At 41.7% G+C, this 23,325-nt stretch overlaps 1 protein-coding gene across 2 annotated transcripts in view; it reads left to right on the top strand.

Annotated features, from left to right (window-relative positions):
- The window catches only part of STK38 (serine/threonine kinase 38), a 38,693-nt gene extending 18,432 nt beyond the window's left edge, over positions 1–20,261 (top strand). For both annotated transcript variants that reach the window (XM_004673425.2, XM_012722914.1), the window contains exons 6-14: positions 1,736–1,859; positions 4,096–4,250; positions 7,668–7,770; positions 8,580–8,641; positions 15,187–15,304; positions 16,334–16,457; positions 16,661–16,756; positions 17,665–17,759; positions 18,233–20,261. In XM_004673425.2, the coding sequence (XP_004673482.1) occupies positions 1,736–1,859; positions 4,096–4,250; positions 7,668–7,770; positions 8,580–8,641; positions 15,187–15,304; positions 16,334–16,457; positions 16,661–16,756; positions 17,665–17,759; positions 18,233–18,363 (1,008 nt within the window). In that variant the 3' untranslated portion in view covers positions 18,364–20,261. The remainder of the gene's footprint in view (positions 1–1,735; positions 1,860–4,095; positions 4,251–7,667; positions 7,771–8,579; positions 8,642–15,186; positions 15,305–16,333; positions 16,458–16,660; positions 16,757–17,664; positions 17,760–18,232) is intronic.
- Positions 20,262–23,325: the final 3,064 nt, after the last annotated feature.

The following is a 23,325-nucleotide window of genomic DNA, read 5'->3' as shown; positions in this document are numbered from 1 at the left end:
AAAGGAAGACCTTCAGTTGGGATGCAAGCATAGTGTCAGGATGGGACAAAAGACTGACTTTTGTTGCTTCTCTTCTAATGGTTAGGATAGCAGCAGGCATGTGATCCCCACCCCATTAAATATTAATGGAACAAGGACAAGGGAGACTTCGGTGTAAGTTCCCCTCTGGCTCTTCCTTCCCCTGCCCTTTATTCACCTGACTCCACGCCTAGATCTCAGGATTCCTAACTGCTGTTTCAGTCCCAGGAGAGAAGGGCAAGGTGTATTCATAGAGACTGTAGCTTTCCATTTGACAAATGGGAAACGTTGCAGTCACTATGCTGTCTTTCAAGGTGAGTGACAAACGTTAACATGATGCCTCCCCTTTATTGGGCTTCCTGAAGCAGGCAAAGGCCTTAGCGGGAGCCAGGGGAAGCAGAGGCAGCTGAGACTGCTTTGTCCAGTTAGTGTCTGATAAGGACACTTGCTATAGTTCAGCAAGTGACACAGCTGTTTCCCAAAAGCTTTGCTTTTGTATTAAGGCTGAGTAAAGATAGATGCTTTACTTACTTGGCTTCTTCATGATTTCATTACACTATTCCTTGTATCACCCATATCTTCCATCTTCCTCACCCTCATATCTTAAGTAGCATTGTAAAAATGCAAGTTTTCCGCAACAGTGAAGCTATTACATTTTTCCCCAAAGAAGCTATTAACAGTTTTTTGCAGGGACTGGCTAAGGATGTAAACTCAAATTCTTCAGACCCGCCCCCCCCCGGGAGTTAGCATAGAAAACTGAGAACATGTAAGATAGGAAAGAAGGGTGGGCTCTATGTCCGAATGGAAGGGAGCCTGCCTGGCTCTGTTGAAGACAATCCAGTAAAACAAAAAGCATGCAGAACATCGTGTCAAACAGAACAGCAGAGACTGAGTTTGCCCAGAGAAGTGCCAGCTCATGAGCCTTGGCGCCTCTGGCCCTTCAGCTTATTATGTGCCCAGTAGCATGTTGAGATCAAGACTCCTATTAATGACTTGAGCTGGGGCTTATGAAAGATGAAAGGGACAGGATTTGATAGTACGTAGCCATGTTTTGATTACTGTGAATATATTTGAAGTAAATAAGGTAAATTTGATAAACATTATTTTACTGAAGTAATTTTACCTGTTCTCCCAAACTTTTAAGGCAACTTAGTCCCCTTAGCTATTTTAATAAAAGTAGAACGTTGGAAATTCATAAATTTGAATCTGTACCTTTTCTTAGTATTTTTATATTTCAGTTCTGGAAGAATTGATTGAGCAGTTACTTTGTGCACAGCAGTGACTAAATGCTGTGACATTATGTTCTAGAATTTTAACCAGGACATTGTCACTCAGGTACCAATGCAAACCTGAGACAGGACTGTGTAGAGAGCCTCATCTTGGGGCTCTCTACAGGATGATTGGAACAAAAAGATGCAAAACAATGGTAATTTTAATTAATCAGTGTTTCAGTTGATAACGCAGTTCAAGTTGCTGTTTGCATTAAATCCTTTCATTTTGCCATTTTTAAAGCCTTTCATCACTCAAGTTTTCATCACCGAATACCTTCAAGTCAAATGTTGTCAATTTTGAATTAGTAGGTTTGCCTAAGCATAAATTAGATCGTTTGCATCATTACAATTTAATACTCAAAACAGTATTTAAATTGTTTAAACAGATATACATAATCTAATAAAGCAGAGAAAGCTTGTCATTAATCAAATGCATATACCTCCAGGTTGGCCACATTCGTGCGGAGCGTGACATTCTAGTGGAGGCAGACAGTTTGTGGGTTGTGAAAATGTTCTATAGTTTTCAGGATAAGCTAAACCTCTACCTAATCATGGAGTTCCTGCCTGGAGGTAATTACTTGACGATGAAAGGTTCTTTTTCTTTTTTTTGTTCTGTGGTTTCTCTCACATCAATTAACCCTTCCTTCTACTTTTAATTGTGCTCACAAAGTTGCTTTCTGTATCTTTTTTTAGGTCTATAAAGGAGGTCAGTAACCTTGTGCTTGGGTGCCTTTCTGCAATTCTTAGTGCTATAAAGTAACCTTCTCACTCATTGTCATGATTTTAGACTGACATCTCTTCCTTTTCTTTTTCCTTTTCTTTTTAAGTACTTAGGAATAAACTAGGGTCTCTGCCTGCTCTCCTGTCAATGGAAATTATGTATAATCAGTTACCCAGGTGACAAATTTGAAGCTATAACATTCTTTGCTTCAACGTTTTGTTTCTTTAACTGATGTTAATACAGTGACTTTCTCATTACTTCTATTAGTAGTCAGAATCAATTTCTTGTTTCTGAGATACCTGGTTTTATATAACTCAGCATGCACATCTCCTAAGACAGCTCCAACATAATCCCAGAACAGAAAATGCCCTCCGCTTTGGAGAACACAGTCCGCTTCCCTGTGAGCATATGAATGAAGGGCACACTGCTGGGAGAAATAAAAAACACTTCCTTTTTTGCTTTTATAGTAAGGCAAATATAATTCATTGTGCCATAATATTTTGATCTTGTGACAACCTTTAGTTCTAGGGTCATCAATAACTTTTTAATTAATGAAAGTTAGAAAAGAGTCTGTCTGGTAGAATGAAGAAAAACTTTTTAACATTCAGATACCGATTCTTAAATAGGCGTAAGAACCAGCTCAGCTACCAGCCCCTTGACGTGTGTCTCCTTAAGCCTTACCTGCGCCATCTTCCCTAGCTTCTCATGTCTCCTGGACCCTGCCCTTTGCATTGGTGGAGCTGGCCTGCAGAACCATAGACCATCTGGCCTGAGCTCTCTGATCATCTGGGCAAGCTCACACAGGTGAGGCCACTGGCTGCTCTCCTGGGCCACAGAGTTCAGGCCACACATCTACCTTGGAGCTGGCCTGCGTGTGCTGCCCCCACATCTGTGGTGTGGCTGTCAGGAGATTTGATCATATAACTCAGTTCTTGGGTCAAAAATAAAACATTTCAAATGGTTTAATTTTTGCCTGAGGGTAAGCTACCTGCTTTTCTTCAAGAATATAATAGTTTTCCCAAAGTTGTAAATGAAGTAAAATTTAAAAAGCAACATGATGCTTTATGAAAATTAGAGGTTTCTTTTTATCTTTTTCCTGTTTTCCAACTGAAGTGGCTTTATATGAGTTCTGTACTGAATCTTTTCTGTTTCTCTTAGCTTTGAACTACTTACACCCATTTTCTTTGCTTTTGTCTTAACTGTTGAGTTAGGGGGTCAGATATATATATACATATATATATATATTGCCATTTTACGTTGTTAGTATTAATAATTAATTAATTATTAATTAAATTGTGAATTTGCAGAGAACTAAGGCAGTTACTGCTTAACTGCTAACATACTGATTCTATGTTGTAAAAGTCCCATAAAGCATATTGGTGTATACTTAAACACCTATAGTAAAACCCTGGAGGGAAAAACCCCACTGGTTTTGAGAGGTATTCAGTGTGTACTTTGGGATGTAGCTATTATACTTCTAGCACATTGTATCTTCAATTCCTTTTTAGCTTTTGTTGACTAACACTTTGCTACTTTAATCCTGCCTTTTTATTTGTTTATGTTGTATGTTTTAGTGAATAGAAATTAGAGAACTTATTTTCAGCCTCCCAGAGCATTTATGTTTGTGTTTGTCATTTCAGCCTCCCTGTCATAATGGTGGTATAAGCTGTGTGGAAAGGTCACTTTGCAGATATTTGTGCAAAGTGAAATGTAAAATACCTTTCTGCGCCCTCTCCCCCCACCCCCAAAACAGATTTGCTTTCATTGTGAGAGAATGTCTCTCTCTCCAAAGCTTAGTGACCAGAATCAGTTAACTTAGGTGAAATATCTTTGTTCTCCATGCTGTAAATTTTATCTTTTAAGTGGTAGAAGCTGTTTACCATTTCCGCCCCAGTTAGCAGTGTGGGTCAGTCTCTGGAATACAGCTGAGGTCTGTTAAGCATTACCTGATGTTGGCAGATAGGGATGCTGTCTCTGAAAACTGGTACTTACTCATGTATTATTGGTTGTGTGTGTGTGTGTATGTGTGTGCGTGTGTGTGTATGTGTGCGTGTGTGGTCGCTGCTTTGTATCTTCTCGTTCCAGGGGACATGATGACTCTATTGATGAAAAAAGACACCCTGACAGAAGAGGAGACTCAGTTTTATATAGCAGAAACAGTATTGGCCATAGATTCCATTCACCAACTTGGATTCATCCACAGGGATATTAAGCCAGACAACCTTCTCCTGGACAGCAAGGTACTATGGGGGGCATGATGAGTGTGAATTTACCAATCTGAGCAGCTTCTGCTTTGACACCTGTGCCATTTGTTGTGGTCATAGTAAGGGAATTGTGGAGCTCTGAACTTGTATATATTTTTCTCTCTCTCTCTTTTTTTTTTTACAGGTAAGTTCGTTGTTACTTCCTTTCCTGAAAGACTTATGATTCTATAATTTAATTGAACATTTTTTAAAATAAAGGACATTTAAAAATGATTAAGGGGTCCTCTGTGGTGACAAGGGCTTAAAGCACAGCACTGTGAAGCTGTCTGAAGTAACTGCAGCACCAAGTTTAATCCCCGGCCAGGTGCTGACCCAACTGTGTGGCAGACCTTTCATGTCTTCCCCACTGCTCCCCTTAGCAGAGTATCTCAGTCTGCTTGTTCCGCTCCCCACTCTGTCTCTGGTGAATCCTCTGCATCTCTGGCCTGTACCCCAGTTCTTGTATGCAGAAATAAATAAATCTTTAAAAGAAATGAATAAGAGTAAAGTGGATTAGACTGGTTATTTTTAATAAAGCTAAAAGGTAGTCCTCTCCTGCTGGCACATAATTAACTATACCTATGCATACATATTGAGAACCTCTCTGTTGGGCAACCTCATCAGTTAAGGAGAATCCAGGCAGGAACCAGGAAGTAAGACAAAAGACCAAATCGGTTACAAAGTTCAGGTTCCAAATCATTTTCCTTCTGCTTAAGGAAGAGTCTTGCTCAGCCCTGCTATGGCCTCTTTATATTTATCTGTTGACATTTGAATGAGCTTTATTGTTTGGTTCTTAAGCTTCCAACAAACCGGAAGAGAATCCCTGCGCTCTTGGATTCTCCTCTGCCAGAGGACACCCCTTGGCAAATCGCTCACAGATTTCACTTTTCTTAGCTATAAGATAAATATATTGAGCCAGACAAGCCCTTAAGTCTCTCCCAGTTATAAAATTCTAGGAGTTATTTTCTTTTACACAGAATTGTTGTTTTGATTGAATTTTTCTTTTTACTAGAATAGTAAATTTAATTCCTAGGATACTTTTCCTTCTTGTCTTACTTTGATAACTGTTTTTTTCTATCTGAAAAACCTGAAGCTTTGGTCTACTTGGGTGGGAGAGTTGTCAGATAATGTCTTTTTCAGTTAATAGTTTATTTAAATAATGTATATTCATAGTAGAAAATTTGAACAATACAGAGTATCAGAATACTTGTAATACAGAATACTTATAATCTCATCTCCCAAAGATAACCACTATTTTGGTGTTACAGCTTCAGTACCTTTTTTGTTTGTGTAAAAAATTTATAGTTGGTATCTTAAAACAGCTCAGTATTCTGTTTTTAAAATAATTTGAATGAGAGTATGTTCAGGTACAATTTTTTGATACAGCACTGGCCCTATTTTGTGTGATTTTCAGTTCAGACGCCCTTGACCTGAACCCCAGGGTACTTACTTGTGACCTGTAGTCTGTGGTCTGGTTCAGCAAACATCTAAAAGGCCAAGAACTTGAGTGTTCAGTCTAGCTGGGGAGGAGCAGGAAACCCTGTAGATTTCCTTTCTACAATATGCCAGCCCCAACTTGTGGAAAAATGTTCTTACAACTGAGCTCATTTATGTGTTTAGCCATACAGAAAAAGTTCCTGCTCTCAGTGGCAGTAGAATTCACTCAGAGGCAGTAGAATTCCCTGAAAATCTGGGCTTGCTAGCATTCTCTCTACTGTTTTTTAAAGCATACTTCTTTCTCAGAGGTATCCAGATAAAACTGGGGGTTAAAAGAACTATAAATTAAATTCTGTCCCTTGACTAGTAGAACAAATTATTTGCAAATCTGAAAACAAAGATACCAGGTTCTCAGCCTCAAAGTATTTAGCCTCCTTATTTGACAATTTAATCTTGGTAAACACATTTGTACATGGCTGAACCTAATGTGAGTTCTTTAAAAACAAACGATAAAACCCAACCCTTCTGAATAGGAATGTACCCTGTTTTACCTCGTGCCCTAGGAATTTTGTATCTTAAGGCCTGAGGTTGTCCTGAAAGAAGGTGATGGTGTCATGGGAAGATAGTTGGGGGTCACTGGGGCTCAGACTTTGGCAACACGGCTCATCTTACTGTGTGACCTTTAACAGAGTAGACCCCTGAGAATCAGGATTTGGGGTTTTGCTTCCTTATGTACTTAAAATTTTACCACCCCAAGAACAGCTTTCTCTTCCTTAGGGCTAATTATATGCCAGGCACCGTTTTAGGACACTTCCTTGCATTCGTTCTCATCATTCCTCCCAGGAAGATATCATCATCCCCATTTCTAGATTCTGATCTGCAGGGAAGTCGACTTGGGTTGCCAACAAGCCATTTATCACTCTTTGAGGCTTAAGAGTTGCAGATGGCACAACACATTTAAAGCTTTGGTGCCTGGTTCCCAGGAGGTGTACATCTTTGAAGAGAATGATAAAGTCATAGACATACAATTGGGCTACAGTATAGCAGCCTTTGCTAAGAACTATGTAATAATGTCTATCAAATTTGCCTTGGAAAAGTTTATTTCTTGGAATTTATGCTAATGAAAAATCTGTATGAAAATCCGTATGAAAACAGTTTTTCATTTTCTCTTCATTTAGCAAACAGCTAGCTGTAAGACCATCCTTTGTACCCTGCATGGTTAGATAGGGAACATGGACCCTCTCTGTCACAGAACACTCACAGTTCTCATCAGATGAGAGTGGAGAATTGGAAGTAGAGTAAATATTCAGTGTTAAGGAATGACTAGGCAAACAAACATGAACTAAGTCACTTGAATACAGACTTTAAAAGTGGTCTTTTGGAGGCCCGCCCTGGTGGCACAGTGGGTTAGGGCGTAGCACTGCAAGCTGGCCGCAGCTGCTTCAGTGCGAGGTCAGTCCCCGGGCCCCGTAGGTGACCCACATGGTGCGCAGACCTCTCCTGACCTGCCAGCAGTGTGCTTCATCGATCTCCCTGATCTGCTCCCCACTCTGTCTCTGGTGAATCCTCTCACTGTCCCTGTACCTCTGGCCTGTCCTCCAGTTCTGTATGCATAAATAAATAAATCTTAAAAAGGTGGTGACTTTGAAGACCTCCCAGAAATACAGAGGCATACTTGTTTGAGTTAAAGAAGTGGTAAAATTGACTCCAGATGCTGGAGGGATGCTGTGTTTATAAACTTATTATTTGGATGAAACAAAGGTAATATGTAAGAATGGAAATACTTACTAGTATAATAGATGTCTGGTTATCTTTCACAGATTTATTTGCTGTTATATCTTTCTCTGTAATAAAAGGTGGCATCATATTTTAGTTGTGGAATTGTAATAGATAGTACAAGGCACTAGAGAAGATACTATCCTGCTCCACATCTGTGAATGTTCATCCATCCGTTAACCTTGTTTCTCTTCCCTATAGGGCCATGTGAAACTTTCCGACTTTGGCCTTTGCACAGGACTGAAAAAAGCACATAGGACAGAATTTTACAGGAATCTGAACCACAGCCTCCCCAGTGACTTCAGTAAGTGTTCACAGTGGGTTAAACTTTTTGTCTCTTAACTGGACCCAGAAGAGCCATTCTTGTAGTAGCTAAAATATGCAGAACAGATTAGATTCAGATAGCCTGCATCTTTCGAGAATAAAAATAATCTTCCCAGGTTTACCATGATTTGTATTGTGAAGCAGGATGAGTGCTAACAAGTTTAGGCAGCTGTCAAAAAGGGCTGTCTTTGGAGCTCTACATAGGTCACTGGAGGTAAAAATGGGGCAGACAAGGAACAGTATTAGATTCAGGTTAGATCATCCAAGGTGTTGCTTTCTGTCATGGCAGAAAGAAATTTGTTCTATTTCGAAAGATTCTTTTTTCTTGGGCATTGACAAACCATTGAAACTCTATAGTAAAACTAAAGTTCTTCTAGGGAAGCTTATGTTAAATAACCTATTATAATTTTAGAAGCCTCTAATTCTATGCTAGTTCCTACACTTAGAAGTTTAATGATAATTTTTTAGGAATTGTGCATGTTTTTGTCCTCTTTGAGGCCTCTGCTTCTGACCAGACTGGATTTCCTGTAATTCTGATTAAAGCCGGTCTGTGTCCACGTGATCTACATGAAAATGCTGTTTATAAGTCTCATGTTTAGTTCAAGTTAATGCTTTAGAGCCTCTGGTTTGGACTGACGGAATTTCTGGGAAATGTGTTATTCAGAGTTATTAATGCATTGGCTGAAAAGCAGGACAGCAGGGTCCCATGTGGCTGGAACCAGGGCCTGACAGAGGTAGTAAAATATTTGTCTCTGGACTTTGATTAGCACTTGTTTTTTTTCTCTTCAGCTTTCCAGAACATGAATTCCAAAAGGAAAGCAGAAACCTGGAAAAGAAATAGACGTCAGCTAGTAAGTAATAATAGCTGTGGCTTCTTAAATGCTGCCAGCCAAGTATGAATATGTTAAAAAAAAGTATGTGCATAAATATGTATTGGTTAGATGTTCGTGGCATGACCTCATTTTTGAGATGCCCTTGAAAGAGCATTGTGACTACCCTAGTAGCACCGAGAATCACCTTCTGAAGGAGCGCAGATGACATTAGGTTTTGGTTGTGATTGTTTCAATAGGTGATCTCATTCTGATTTTTTACAAGTTGGTGACAACCTCTTCCTTCCCAAATTTTTATGGTGGTAAAGGAGTTATATTTAAGCTGGAGTTTCTCTTAAAATGAAAGTAAGTACATATACCTAACCAGGGTTTTAAGACAGTGGTTCTCAAACTTAAAATTTGGATTCACGTAAACAGGCCAAGGCTACTCAATTCACCCTGCTATACCCTTTCAGCTTATTTGTAATGGAAAAAAAAGATCTTGGTGAGATGTTGAAGGGAAGCGCCCATTATTAACTTCATAGGTATTTGAATATGTACACAAAACACTGTGCCCCACTAGCTTAAAAATAAGTACGTGGATGCATTTACCTTAACAGTATGTCAGAAATGACTTAAATAGTAAAAATTCACCAAAGAAATGCTGTCTTCTAGGCAAACTTAATTCTGATTTATTTACTGTTTCATATTTGAGATGCAGTGTATAACATGCCAATTTCTAGTTATTGGAAATTGACCAGATACCATAGAAAGTACTATATACCTAGGCTTTGCCAGACAGATAGCAAATGAAATTGATGATTGTAAAGGTAAACTAACAGTTGGTCATTAGAGAGCAGGAATACCAGCTACAGAAAACTGACTAACTCAAAATGGTGCCCACGTGCCTTTGTTATCCAGCACTGGTGACGCCTGTGCCTGTCTGTAGACAGTACATTGGCAACAGTTAGTTTTTGCTGACTACTTACTTAGTCCTGAGGTAGACTTCTCTATAGTATCTTTAATAACTCACTTAGTAAGTTGTTAGTCAGTGGCTGTCACTCATGTGTGAACATGGAAGGCATGTGATTGTTGGAGAAAGAACAAATGACTGGCACCTTATTATTATTTTTTTTTATTTATTAGGTCTTAGAGCATTCTTTGAGTATTAGGATTTTTATGTGAAGCCTGGGTCCTTGAAGAGGCATTAAGTTAAACCAAATAGTTTTAGAGATGCAGTGACTGAAATTAGTCTTTGATGTCCTTTTCTTATATTAGTGGGGATTTTTAAGTTTAGAGAAGTCAGTCACATCATGGTTCTCCTTTTTCAGAACCTCTAATATTCTTTAGGAGTCTGAATTCTGTATGTGTTTGAAAATCTGTTTACACAGCTTGTTGAGGGATAGGGAACACATTTGGCGTTTCCACAGAACGGTAGATTGTAACTGGGGCTACACATCAGAATCACCTGAGAACCTTCGGCACATACTGATGTTCGAGTCCCACTCCCAGAGATTCTGACTCCGCTGGTCTGGGGTATATTGTCTAGATTTCTGATTTTTTAAAGGACTCTGGGTCATTCTATGTAGTGAAGGTTGAGACCTTCTATTGAAGAGATTATTTCTTAGACAGTAACACCTGCATTATTGGGAAATATGATATTCACCTTTGGAAGGTAAGAAAAGGTAAGGAATCTGTATTGGTTTTTTTTTTTTTTAAAGCAAACCAAGATTCAACCTTTGGCTTCTATACTATATTTTTTTTGGAGGTGGTTAGGCTTAAATGACCTAAATTATCCTAAAAAAACAAGCTTTATACTCTGACACATACTAAAAGGTCATTTCATATTCAGTAGAACTTACAGAACTTTAAGTTCTATAAGAAAGGCGATTTTACAATGTTAGTATTTAAATTTTTTTTTAATCTGTATAAACTAAGACCCTCACTCTGTGATTAAGGTTTTTTCCTTTTTATCTGTAGTAGAATTAGAAAAGTACTAAGATCATCCACATACTACCACTTTTGATAATCTGAAGAGGACGATGCCACCTCTCAATCTTCAAAAGTTCAGTCTCACACTTTTTTACCTTAGAGTTCAAAACCTCATTTGTCTTGTAACCAAACTGAAGGTTAATATTAGTTAATGTTTAATAGAAATGTACCGCTCTAGGTTAAGACTAATGTATATAATCGTTGACCAACATATTACTTCTCAAATCAGCAAAAAAAGTAGACTTTAGTTTCACTTGTTGGCTGCTTAAATCATATTGTAATGCTTTAAATAGCTGTGTGGTCTTGGGTAATCTTAGGCACCAGTAACTGGTTAGGAAATAGGTATGAGTCAGCTTTAAATTACTAAACCACAGAGTTAAGAGATGAAGTACATCTAGGTAGCCATCTTTGTCATTTTATTTACTTTTTTTAGTGTTAAATTTACAGAAGAAGAAATTAAGTTGCTTTATTTCCCCTGAATTCCTAAAATGGAATCATAAGGTTGGAAATGATGTTAATAGCCAACAAAATTCTTTTAAAGAGAAGATCTTAATAAGTACTATAAATCCCCCAATAACATAAGGAAAAAGAAGGGTGTAGATTGGAGTTATTAAAGAGCTTGGAGCTGGAGGACACCTGGGATAGGATACAATACAGCAGGATACAATACAGAGGTCTGGGCAGGGTCCAGTCCGGTTTGGAAATAGCTGCTACCTAGCGTCACCAGTGTGGTGTAATGAGAGTGAGCTCATACGGGGATCCCAGTTTCCAGAATGAGAACATTACTTTCTCTCAGAGGCTTGAGCCTATAGCTGGCTACGTCTTACAGTTCTCAGAGTTTCAAACACCTTAGTATCTTAAGATTAATTATTTTCCTGTAGCAATAGGTCTCTGGTTTTAACAAGTAAGGCTTACCCAACATTCAGCTTTGCTGGAATAAATCTTGTTCTGAAATGGAAGAGTTTCTGTGGTTTCTTCCCTGGTGCAGTTGTAATAGAATGAAAGCACCTCTGCTTCTCGGGGAGGGACCTACCCATGTTTCAGGCTTTAGAGCTTACAAAACTGGCATGTATGTTATTACTATGTGTACAATGTCCAGTGATCCATATGGAAACAATGCATTCCTACCCTGTACTGCTGCACAGAATAATAAATTCAAGATGGAACACAAAACTTTAAAAATTTTAGAAGAAAAGATAAGGCAATATCTTTATGACTTTGAAGTAAGGAGGAGTTCTTTAAGTCATAAGGGAAAATTTTAATTATTTCCTACTTTAAAGGACAAAATCCAGCATCTGGATAATGGACGATGTAAACAAATGAGAGGGTAATACACATGGCTCAGTTACTTTGAAGTTATCAGACAGCTCATGTGCATACCCTAAATCCAGCAATTCTAGCCTTAGACCTGTGCCTTGAAGAAGCTTTTATGTGAATCAGGAGTCATGTATAAAACAGGTTTCTTGCGGTTTTTTTGTTTTTGTAGTAGCAACAAACTGAAATAACTCAGTGTCCAGCCACAGGAATCTAGGTATATTCTGGAATAGAATAGTTTACAGCATTGAAAATACAGTGACATGTGGCATCATGGATCAGTTTTATAAACAAAATGTTAAGAGCAAAATCCAAATAATTTGAAGACTGCGTGTAGAATGATACTGTTTTAACAAAGCTCAAAGAGATCTCATTTAGAGATGCGACATGATTGGATTTTTCTCCAAGAGCACATGCGCTCTCCCACAGGCCCTTCCTTTCTTGTTTGGGCCTGGCACCTGGGTGTCCCCAAAGCAGGCTGACCTGCCGCCACCAAGGCCGAGCCCAGGGATCTCCCCACGCCACTCACTGGCACTGTTACAGGACAGCAAATCTGTTACAGGACACAATCTGTTACAGGACAGGGAGAAAGGGACACCCCTGAAGCCCCAAACCTGCCTGCTCTAAGCGGGTTCTGCCATCTGCCGCAACAAGAAAAAACATGTAAAACTTCAATGAACAGGGACTTTAATACAGTGAGTATACAATACGGAACACAAAGAATAGAACTTCTAAATCAAATACCTGAAGTTACCCATCCCCTTGTGGGTAAAAGTCAGCTCAGAGCAAGGCCTGAAAGCCTGCCACAAGACTAAAGCACCTTCTGGCCGGGACCCATGAAAAGGGTCAGAAATGGCCAGACAAGTCTGGGAGGAAGTCTGCCATAGTCACCTCCCTACAGGTATCTCACCCACATCTGCCTTAACCGTCAGGAAACAAGCCCAGTTTCTTCATCACATGCTTGCTGCTCCGTGTGGCTTCCTCAGGTCTCCTTCTTTTCTCCGTCCAGCCTTTCTTCTCTTTTCCTTCTTTTCTTCTCTCTCCTTTTTCTCTGCTCAGCTCCACCCTCCTCTTGGGTGGGGCAGGGAACCTGGAACTTCCCCTTTTCCTAGGGACCACCCTGTTACAGCACGTCCACAGAGTGGACGTCAGGCCCAGCACTAGGGGAGACGCGGGAATGCACGATGAGGAACAGGGATGCCACTGTGCTCACAGACAGCGGCCCAGCGAGGCTGTGTGGGTCACGTAGGAGGCCTGTCCCTCAGGGCCACGTGCTGTTTCCTGAGTGAGGATGGAGTCATTGAGCTGGCTCTCTGTACCGGTTACCTAAGTACCCATCACAGCTTTCAAAAATTTACAGTCAACATGGATGAGAACCAAATCCTGACTATCAAATAAAGCTATTAAACTGAAAAAATAAAATGAAAGCAGAGGAATGGTGAATATAAATTTGAGCATGGGCACTTGGAGTACATGTTTGGTTTGAGAACTGCTGATAACTTGATTCTTCAGTTGAACTCATGGGTATTTATTTTTACTATGCTTCATTATCTGATGATTACATATTTTTGGTTTGTGACTGACATTATTTTAAAAACCATAATAAAAATGATAAAGCATCAGGCTAGGAGAAGACATTGGTAATATATAAAACTATAAAAGATCAACCAGGATTAATATCCTGCCTTCATAAGTCAAAAAGAAAAAAGACATGGCTTAAAAATAATGGCAAAGCACCAGAGCAGAAATTGACAGGAAAAAAGATCCAGGTGGCTAGCTTATGAACATGTCCTCAACCTTACTAGAAATAAGAGAACTACAAAGTAAAACAACAGCAAGATTCTATTTCATATTCCTTAAATTGGTATAAATTGAAAACAAAAATTGGTGACATGTGGAACACCAGAAGCTCCTTCCTACTGAGGGTGTTTAAGTACATTTACCACTTGGGAGAACACGTGGCAGAGATCCAATTAAATTGAACAGGTTTATAACTCACGACCCAGAGATACGACTTCCCTATAGACTTGGGAAATATTTGCCCCCGTGCCCAAGCAATGGTACAGAAATATTTATTCAGTTGTTATTTGTCACAGTAAAGCATTGGAAGCAATGTCAGTGTACATTTACAGGTGAATGACTAAGAAACATTGTGGCGTTTGTATAAGTGATAGTATCCAGCAGTGAGTATCCAGCAGTGAAATGAGTCGGCTGGAGCTACAGGAATAAATCTGAAAACCATAATGTTGAATTAGAAAATCAATCTGTAATATTGTGGAATAATGTGGCATGTACTGTGAAACCCTTCATTAATATATAAGAAGATGTCATTTCCACAAATATTTCTATAAGTATAGCACAACAAAGTCAGTGGGGAGGGAGTGAATGATGCAAATAAGGATCTGTTGTTCATTTCTTTTAAAAAATGCACCAACTGAGACAAGTGTAGCAGATTATTAACCTATATTTAATGTGAGTACTGGGTTCACATGTATTGTAGTGTCTGTCTGTGCTTTGTTCCCTATATATTTGTAATATTTCATAATAAATATTTTTAAAAGACAATACAACTATAATTTTTGATTTTGAAAGTTACGACTTTTAGATTAGAGCCTTCTGTATAGTAAACCCTCACATTTCCGAGCACAGTGAGGACCTTGTACTTCCCTATTGCTGCAATCCTGGGATACAAGATAGTTCCTTAAGTTTCAGAAATACTCCTCTAAGTACAATCTACATAATTGGTTAACTTTGGTAATTTAGACATTTATAATTCTTGATATATAGGGGATAATTTTCTTTTGATAATAAAACTTTGATTTCCTTAAAGCATAAATATGATGGAAAGTAGGATGATGGAGCAAGATATTTAATTTTGAGACTGGATTCCCCTTAACTAGTTCTGAGATCTTGGGCAAAGCTGTTTAGATTGGTATAAATTGGGCTAATAAAGTCCTCTGCTGAATTTTTTCAGGATTAAATAAAGAAGTACAGAGCCCAATACTTAGGGTGTTCAGCAGAGTAGGGCATTAGTTGTTAGGACAGAGATACCTTTGGCCTTGTGAGTTAGGGACTTTGGCCTACTTAGGAAGGTTCTCTCACTGACAAAACGTTATTCATTCTGAAGTGCGCTGGCTAATCAGACTTGCCATTCAGCTTCTGGGCTACTTACTTGGCTCGGGGGGGAGCACTAGGTGGTGCCCACAGGCTCTGGCCTCCGGCACCCAACTCTGGGCACCCTTCTCCTTGCTGGGCCTCCCTGACTTGTGGTACGTTTTCAGGCCTTCTCCACAGTAGGCACTCCTGACTACATTGCTCCCGAGGTGTTCATGCAGACCGGGTACAACAAGCTCTGTGACTGGTGGTCGCTTGGGGTGATCATGTATGAGATGCTTATCGGTAAGTCGCATGTTTTCTGAGGACTGTGCTGTGCGGCCAGGAACCATTCCTACATTGATAGTAGATTGATCCGATTGGGGTGACCTTAAACATTCCCCCTCTGTCGTTCAAGTCAGGCTTCCTCAGTGGAAGGCTGCTAGCCGTGAGATGTACCCCACTGTGATCCCACTCTCTGGCATTTACCATGTGTGCCCTTCTGTTCTTTCGCCCTCTCCATCTAACAGCTCTTTCAGTCACTGGCGTTTATTCAACAGCCTTTGCATGTAGAGAGCTTTAACCCAGCATTGCCACGTGCACTGTTCATTTCTGAGTGGCTGTCCCCTTCCTTTCTCAAAGCTCTCAAAGCAAGGAGCCCTCCTAGCTTTTGCCCTGGAGGGTATGTCTTTGTGTTCAGGGGATACCTGGGGGCCTGTGCCTGTGATTACTGGGAGAGCGAGTGTGCCTGTGGTGGTCCTGAGTGACTGCTGTGGTGCCTGCCTGGCCGAGGCGTCCTCAGGAACCCTGGGAGGCTGCCGCGGAGGCCGGTGCCTGCGCAGAAGGCACGTGGCGTCCTGCAGTGGCGTCCTGCAGTGTGAGGGTGTCGGCCTTCTCCTTTCTCTAGTTGTTCTTTAGTTCTCAGCAAGAGGCATGGCGGTCATTTGTAAAGCTTGCCTTTTCCTCATTCAACTTGTTTGCGACTTTTCTCATATGAAGATCTCTCCAGTTACATCCTTGCAAGCTTCATTCTTTCATTTCTGCTTTGGGCACATCCTCTGTTCTGCTTATGTTTCCTTTCTTTTCTCAGCTTTAACATTCAGCTGCGTTCCTTGTAGTGCCTGAAGCACAACTTCACTTTAGGTGCAGAGCCTGGGAGAAAATGAAAACTTGGTCTAGATGTTTTCTGGGATGAGTGGAAATCTTGGCCTCGTCCTAGGGGGGGAAGTATGTATTGGGTCATTAAAGATATATAGAATCATACTGAGGTGAATAAGCTCCTTCAGGCTCCGAGTTGTAGGGTGAGAAAGCTCCGAAGTGCCTTTTGTATTACAGGCTACCCGCCATTCTGTTCTGAGACTCCTCAAGAGACATATAAGAAGGTGATGAACTGGAAAGAAACCTTGACATTTCCTCCAGAAGTTCCTATCTCTGAGAAAGCCAAGGATCTAATTTTGAGGTATCATTCAGAGAACACCTCCTCCTTCCCCCACCTAGGCTTTCTGACATGAATGAATCCATTTTTTTTTAACTTTTTGTTATTTTCTGGATCTGCCCCTGCTTCCTCCCATTCCTCTCTAAAAAAAGGAGACGGGAGATTATTCCTTCTCTTTTTCTGAAGAGACTGCTTGAGGTGTGCTGAAAATCCTCTGTCTTTTCCAGATTCTGCTGTGAATGGGAACATAGAATTGGAGCCCCTGGAGTTGAGGAAATCAAAAGTAATTCTTTTTTTGAAGGTGTTGACTGGGAGCATATCAGGTATATCCATATAAAAGCTTTCAGGATTATTGCAGGAAATCTGTTCCAATACTAGTTGCAGTACTAATTTGGAAACGCCATTATCAGCAAGCCAAGTAAGGTTAGAGAGCTACTTAGAATTTGGGGCCTTTTCCTGATTTTCATTCACAGTGTGGATTGGGGTCTGGGATTGTGTGAGCTCCGCGCCATGGGGAGTGTTGAATCTAGCAGTCATCCAGAGAGCACAGTGAGCTGTGGGAGCATCGAACAGGCCTGTCGTCCTTGCTTTTACCCAGAACACCACCCTCTCTGGTGTGGGCAGGACTGACCTGCCCACAGAACAAGGACTCTCACCAAGAGACAGAGGGGGAGAAAGCAGTAGAGGAAGGGTCGGTGGGATGTGCGGGGGGTGGAGGGGAAGAGGCGCCTTGGCGGTGGCTTGTGCAGTGCTTCGTGGAGAGCCTGCCCGACTGCTGCGCTCCCAGGCCTTATGCCACATCCTCTTGGCTGCTGAACAGAAGGCGAAGATATTGTCATCTGTTTTATCTCTGTGTGTTGCATCTTTGTATTCTCACTTTTGCCTCTTTTTTGCCACCTTTCTAGCCACTTTGTCGTTGGCACCTCCGGTAGAAGGACAGAGGGCCAATTCTCTTTTGAGCAGCCAGGCTAGGCTGTTAGGGGGAGTGTGCTAACTTTGGATTGTTTTTCTTGTCTTCCTAGCTGTGAACAGTTGTATTTTTTCATAATAATTTGTTGTTTGGATGCTGTCAGTTGAGTTGGTTGTTCAGCGGTCACAACTTTTCAGAGAAAATAAATGCTGCCTGTCAGCGACCAGTCTTTCCTTGTCAAACCAGAGTCTTTGTTGGAGAGAGACTTGACGAATGTTGATCCCTGTGATTACTAATTTTTGGCATGTCTGTTCTTGGCAGAGAGAGACCTGCTGCAATATCTATTGAAATCAAAAGCATTGATGATACCTCAAACTTCGATGAGTTTCCAGAATCTGATATTCTTAAGCCAACAGGTACTACCACCAATACTGCCTCTTGCTGCCTTAGCACTGCATTTTTTTTCCTCCAATTTGGGGGTGATGTTTACAAATCAGGGTGGAGGACATGGAGAGGAACTTCAGTTCTTCAGGTTCTTTGTAAGTATTTTTCCACTGCTATTCTGGGAAGCAGTGAGACCTTGTCGAATGGAAAATGAACACAAACGCCCATGCTTGGATTGTTCAGCTGGGTTGGTAAATTTCAAAGGTCTCTTTTTGTGTTGTTATTTATTAAAGGTTAGGGCAGTGACAGAAAGGGAAAAATAAAACTATAAAAACATTTGTGAAAAACTCAAGGTGCAAAGAATATAGGCCAACACATGTAGAGAACTCAGAGTGAAAAAGAACCTTTGCCAAGTAGAAACTGTGGTGTGTTCTTCCTGTCCTCAGGACAGAGTGGTCCATCAGGGGAGAAAATGAATCAAATCTCACATTTATTTCTTTCCCAGCGGCCACAAGTAACCACCCTGAGACTGACTACAAGAACAAGGACTGGGTCTTCATCAATTACACATACAAACGCTTTGAGGGCCTGACCGCGCGGGGGGCGATACCGTCCTACATGAAAGCAGCAAAGTAGTGCCCTTGAAGTGGAACCCTAGATGACACAGAGTTCTTGGTACAACATCATGGCTTTCCTCACACATTTTTTAAAAAGACCTTTGGAGAACTTTATGTAACCCACCAGTATGTCATGGTAAAATCTCCTGAGATGTGACAGTGAGTGGATCCTCTTCCACAGTGCATCTGGAAACTTAACAAAGACAATCGTTTCTAATACATCGGCCATAAAAAGCTACCCTGCTTCTTGAGAAGCTTCATGAGCCAATTTGATAGCTATTTGACAAACACTTTGAGTTTTCCTAAGTTCATCAGAACGAAGGGGAGTAAACAGCCATCATCCAGCATTATTGAGATTGGAACATGTACTCAGCAAATGTCAGCCAATTCCTGTGATTTATTTTTTTGACATGCTTTCTGCCAAGCCCACCAAGTATTTTTTTTTTTTTCTTTTTCTTTACAGCTGAAACTCCCTTAGTCCTAAAGAAATAAAGCAATAATGAAAGCCTCAGCAGCCAGCATTTTGGCTGAAGGAACTGCTCCGCCGTCTTCTGAGGGGTGGCAATGGTAGTTTCTCCCCATACCTCGGCCTTCGGCGAATGGCTTTTAACGGCCTCCATTCACGGTGCACTTTATTTATGGTACTAGGATAAAGACCCTCAAACTTTTGGTTTGTTTTCCCTCTTGCTCATCGAAACTCCTTACGCTGCTTTTCTGAGTGCTGAGGGGTGGGGATACCAGCTTGATCTTTTGTGGCTTTTAGAAGGCCCAGAAGCGACTGGGCATTGCCAAGGAATCCCAGATCATGTGGAAAATCCTTTCTCATCACAGCTGTATCAGAAAATCCTTAAAGACAGATGTTGCCATGGACCAGCAATACCCGCCAGTGCTGCCAACAGGAACTGTGTATCCTGGGAACATAGCACGGAGAGCGTATGTGGAGGCAGGGGCCTGGAACCCTCTTGTTATGGTGCTGTTCCTGCTCCTGCGAGCTCTCCAGAACCTTCTTGGAAGTGGTGAAGGAACTAAACCAATAGGCCATACAGAACCAGTTGACACATCCTGTAAAGTTCACGCCTCAGTCCTGGTGTTTTGTCTCCTCTCCTGGTATTCCTTCTCTGCCAATTTTAAGTAACCACTTTGCCTTGTAATCACGAGTACACATATTTCCTTTGCAGATGCCTACCTGGGGGACGCTCCTCTCCACGTGAAGGGTGGCCTGCAGCTTGGCCTGGCTTGGCCTCTCTGCTGTAGTGTCTTGAGAGGTCCTCTGAATTTTAGCACAAAGTGCCTTCTCTTTTCATAGCTGTGACGATCTTTAGAGGGATTTGTCAGAAAATGTGGAGGCTCTATGTTAATACATTATTACTTTTTAAAATTCTGTTAACTATTTAAGCATCACGTGTCTCTGTGTGGTGACTCTGCCAGCTGCAGAGTGCCATGGCCAAGCTACACCTGGGAGACAGATTTCTGCCAGTCTTGAGATTGTTAAGATCAGCTTTGAAAGGGAAGTGTGGCCTAGCTTAGCCATTCAGGAAAGAAACATGGAATGTCAAAGTTACAGTCATAAGTGAAACTTCTTTGGGTTTTAATGTCTTAGAGGGAAAAAAGGTCGATTAGGGAAGTATTCATTTTGGATGAAGGTCACCTGTTTGCCCCTTAATCTTGCTCATAGTCTGTTAGCGAAAAGTCACTGATTCTTTTGTGTAACTTTGTAGTTTCTCTGTATTACCAAATAGTTGGGGGTCTTGGCCCCAGTCCGTTTTGCAAGAGTGTGTAGTAAACCACCCGTGAAGAGTAGTAACAGGAGCGGTGGGGATAGGCTGTTCGCTGGGAGTGGCAGGGATGATTTGTTTTAGGGGGAAATGCCCACTTTTTACCTTTGAAATTTTAGAATAAACTGTAAAAACAGGAGTGTGAATCTGTGATGTGTTTTAAAGCAAATGTGGCTCTGGATTTCAAGAGGCAGAATGCTGGAGGCTTCTCTTAGCCCCGACGTCTGCCGAGCGCTGGAGCTCTTCAGCAGCGTCTCTATTCCCAGTCCCCTTCTGCCACAGGGAGACGGGACCAGCCTTTTTGCACCCTGAGGAGTCACCTGAAGCGGTGTCCACCAGACACGGGCTGTTTGCACCTCATTCATTGTTTCTGGGCAGTTGAATCTCCCTCTGCCCAGGCAACCTGCAACTTGCTGACCGAAGTGCTGAAAACCGGTGGAGTATGTACAGCAGTTTATACAGCCCAACCCATTTTCCTCCAGCTTGGGGGTGACCAGGAACCCCACAAACTTACAGGATGGAATTTCTCAGGCCCCCGTCCACCAGATGTTTTTAGTACTTGAGTCCTGTTGTGTCCCATTTCATAGCTGGTTTTTTTGGGGCAGGGAAAGAGGGCCCCAGAAAGGCACAAAAGGACAAGGACCACCCAGGGTGGGCACTGCTGGTGGTGGAGATCGATTTGGGCAGAACATGTACTGTCTTCAAGTCTCTTGCATCCCGAGAAATGCGCTGGGGACTTCTGGTTTAGTAGTGACCCTGTTACAGGCAATGCTCTTTCCTCCTGTTCAGGGAGTTAGTTAACTGTACTGTGTACTTAAATGAAACAGAATACTAATGTCATGCAGCCTCTAATTCACAGCTTGCTTCGGTATCTCTTTTTAGAATTACGCTGAAAAGATACAAATGCGGTCCTTCGGTATTCATGATCAGGCGCTGAACTGCAGATCACTAATTTCAAAACTCATCTCCATGGCCCAGTAGGGTTCTGTGCCATGGACTGCTAGTGTTTTCTCTGAGTCAACCTTGCAAAGCCCATTTCCTGGCTCACCTTGCCCTCTCTCCTGGGTCTTCTGTGTAACCCAAAAGGTGTTTGATGCAGCACTTTCCCAGGTAGTACACTTTCTTTGGAATGTCAAGACCAGCGTTCACTCAGAAATAGCCTCCACAATGCTTCTCATGCCTATTTTCAGAGAAAAACAGCTTAACATTTAAGCGTCCACAACACACAGAACTCAATACCAAAGGTTCTTGGTTGCTGTAGCCCATGTGGCTTAAGCGGCAGAGCACTTAAAAGAGTCCCACCCACTAAGCAGTTTGGCAGTGAAGCATCATCTATTTCTACACTAGTGTTACTGTCACAGTGAACGATAAGCCAACTGGCCATTCTGTGTGCCTAGGGAACCTTCCTGGAGACAGTGTTAAGAAGCAGTGATAACTTGGTAACGGGGAAAGTGAACCACCCAGGCTTTCAGGGATGTGGTGGGTATTTGGTTTTGTCCTAGTTGAGGTGTGGAACTATGAGTAAATACTACATGAAGAATATTCTACAGTTGCTTTTGTTGCTTCATTCCCCTCTCCCATCACTCTGGCTTTTGTTCCTTGTATGGAACAGGTTCATATTCTGTATGAAACATGTTAGGGTTAATTCTCATAAGCATATCCCAGGTCACCTGTCCTGCTTTATTCATTGGATTCTCTTCAGTCCTTATCTTATTGGTCAACATGCTGCACTCAACTCACTACTGACTGCTTTTTAAAAAGACACCCTGCCCTTCCCCCCTCCCCCCCCCCCCCCAAAGCTACCACCCAAGGCTACTTCTCAGTAGTTCCTCCACCACTACTTAGAGTGCTGGTGTTCCTCAGAGCATCGCCCTTGCCCTCTCCACTCAGGCAAACCCTTATATTGTTGCTTTACTACCACTTTTGTGCTAATCTTCCATGTCCCTCTGACCACCCACCTGTCCTCACAACCCCAGTTCTAGACTCCATGTAGTTAAGTGCCTGCAGCAGTTAGCATCTGGAAAGCTCAAATTAAAGCTTTCACAAATGAAACTGCCTTGCCTCCATAGTCTTTACTACAGCCAGAAACTTCTTAGGTGACTCCGCCATCTACTCTAGCAACTTGAGTATTCCTTGCTGGGTTTCTTGTAGTGGCCGCTTAGTTGACTGCTTTGCCCCTGGTTTCAAGCCTGGCATACCCCCAGTTGCCAAATAAATTATATTGCACATCTGCTGTCATTCTGCCTTAAATCTTTTAGGGAATCCAGCAGTTGGAGACTGAACACCCTTGTGTCAACAAAAGCAGTCCTTTCTTACTCTAGCCTCCTCTCTGATAATCAATTACCTTTGCTCATGCAGTCGAATTGGCCAGGAATACCTTCCTCCCCTTGTATTTATGGATCCAAAACTAGTATTTCTCCTTCACAAATTGGTTCATGTGTCACTTCTAAAACCCTCTTGTGTACTCTGTACTCAGTAAAAATTGGCTACTCCACTTTGGGGGGGCCTGAGTGATCTGAATTATACAGAGCTGCCTTATCCATTATTGTTAAGAACCCCCTTGAAGAGAGGAACTGTGTATGTAGCCTGTGTCCCTGTGGCAAAGCCGTATGTGTTGTCTAGGCCAACAGACCATGGTTTCAGGTGTGTTCATGAGCTCTGTGTTGACAAAGGCAGGTCTGTTACGGAGGGGAGGCTTGCTTTAGGCCCCCTTGAGATTGTACCACTGAGCTTTCTGGCTAAGAGAGCTGAGGGGCCCAGAAGCCATCTGCCTAGTGTGGGGCCCACGTCAGCCCCCTAAGGATGAGCAAGTGTCTCTAGAGCAGAGGCCCCAAAGGGCCCCCCTAGACTCTACCTGCTCCATCACCACCTATCATTGCTGCCGTGGTTCCCTGCCTGCCTTAACCCAAAAGCAGAACACTTAAGTCTTGGGGTCTTTTTACCTTTCTAATTGGGGTATATGGCATCCTACTTAATTGCATTTGAGGACTGAAAGGATCTTGAGTCCAAGTTCAACAGGAACTCAAACAGATCATTAAGAGCTCTGGAACCTGTGAATTGTAACTTGGAAGAGCAAAGCCCAAGGAGGCTCATGGTGTACACCAGGTCCCTCGTAGGAAGGAGGCGGCGGATGCAGTTCTAGGGAGTTTGGGTGCTCCTTTCAGTCCTTAATGTTCATTTCTAGGTGTCTGCCAGAAAACAACATG

This window comes from Condylura cristata, unplaced genomic scaffold, assembly GCF_000260355.1.
Source record: "Condylura cristata isolate star-nosed mole 26May11 unplaced genomic scaffold, ConCri1.0 scaffold00001, whole genome shotgun sequence".
Classification (NCBI taxonomy): domain Eukaryota; kingdom Metazoa; phylum Chordata; class Mammalia; order Eulipotyphla; family Talpidae; genus Condylura; species Condylura cristata.
Note: the sequence above shows the minus strand (reverse complement) of the source record. Positions and strands in the feature narration are given on the sequence as shown.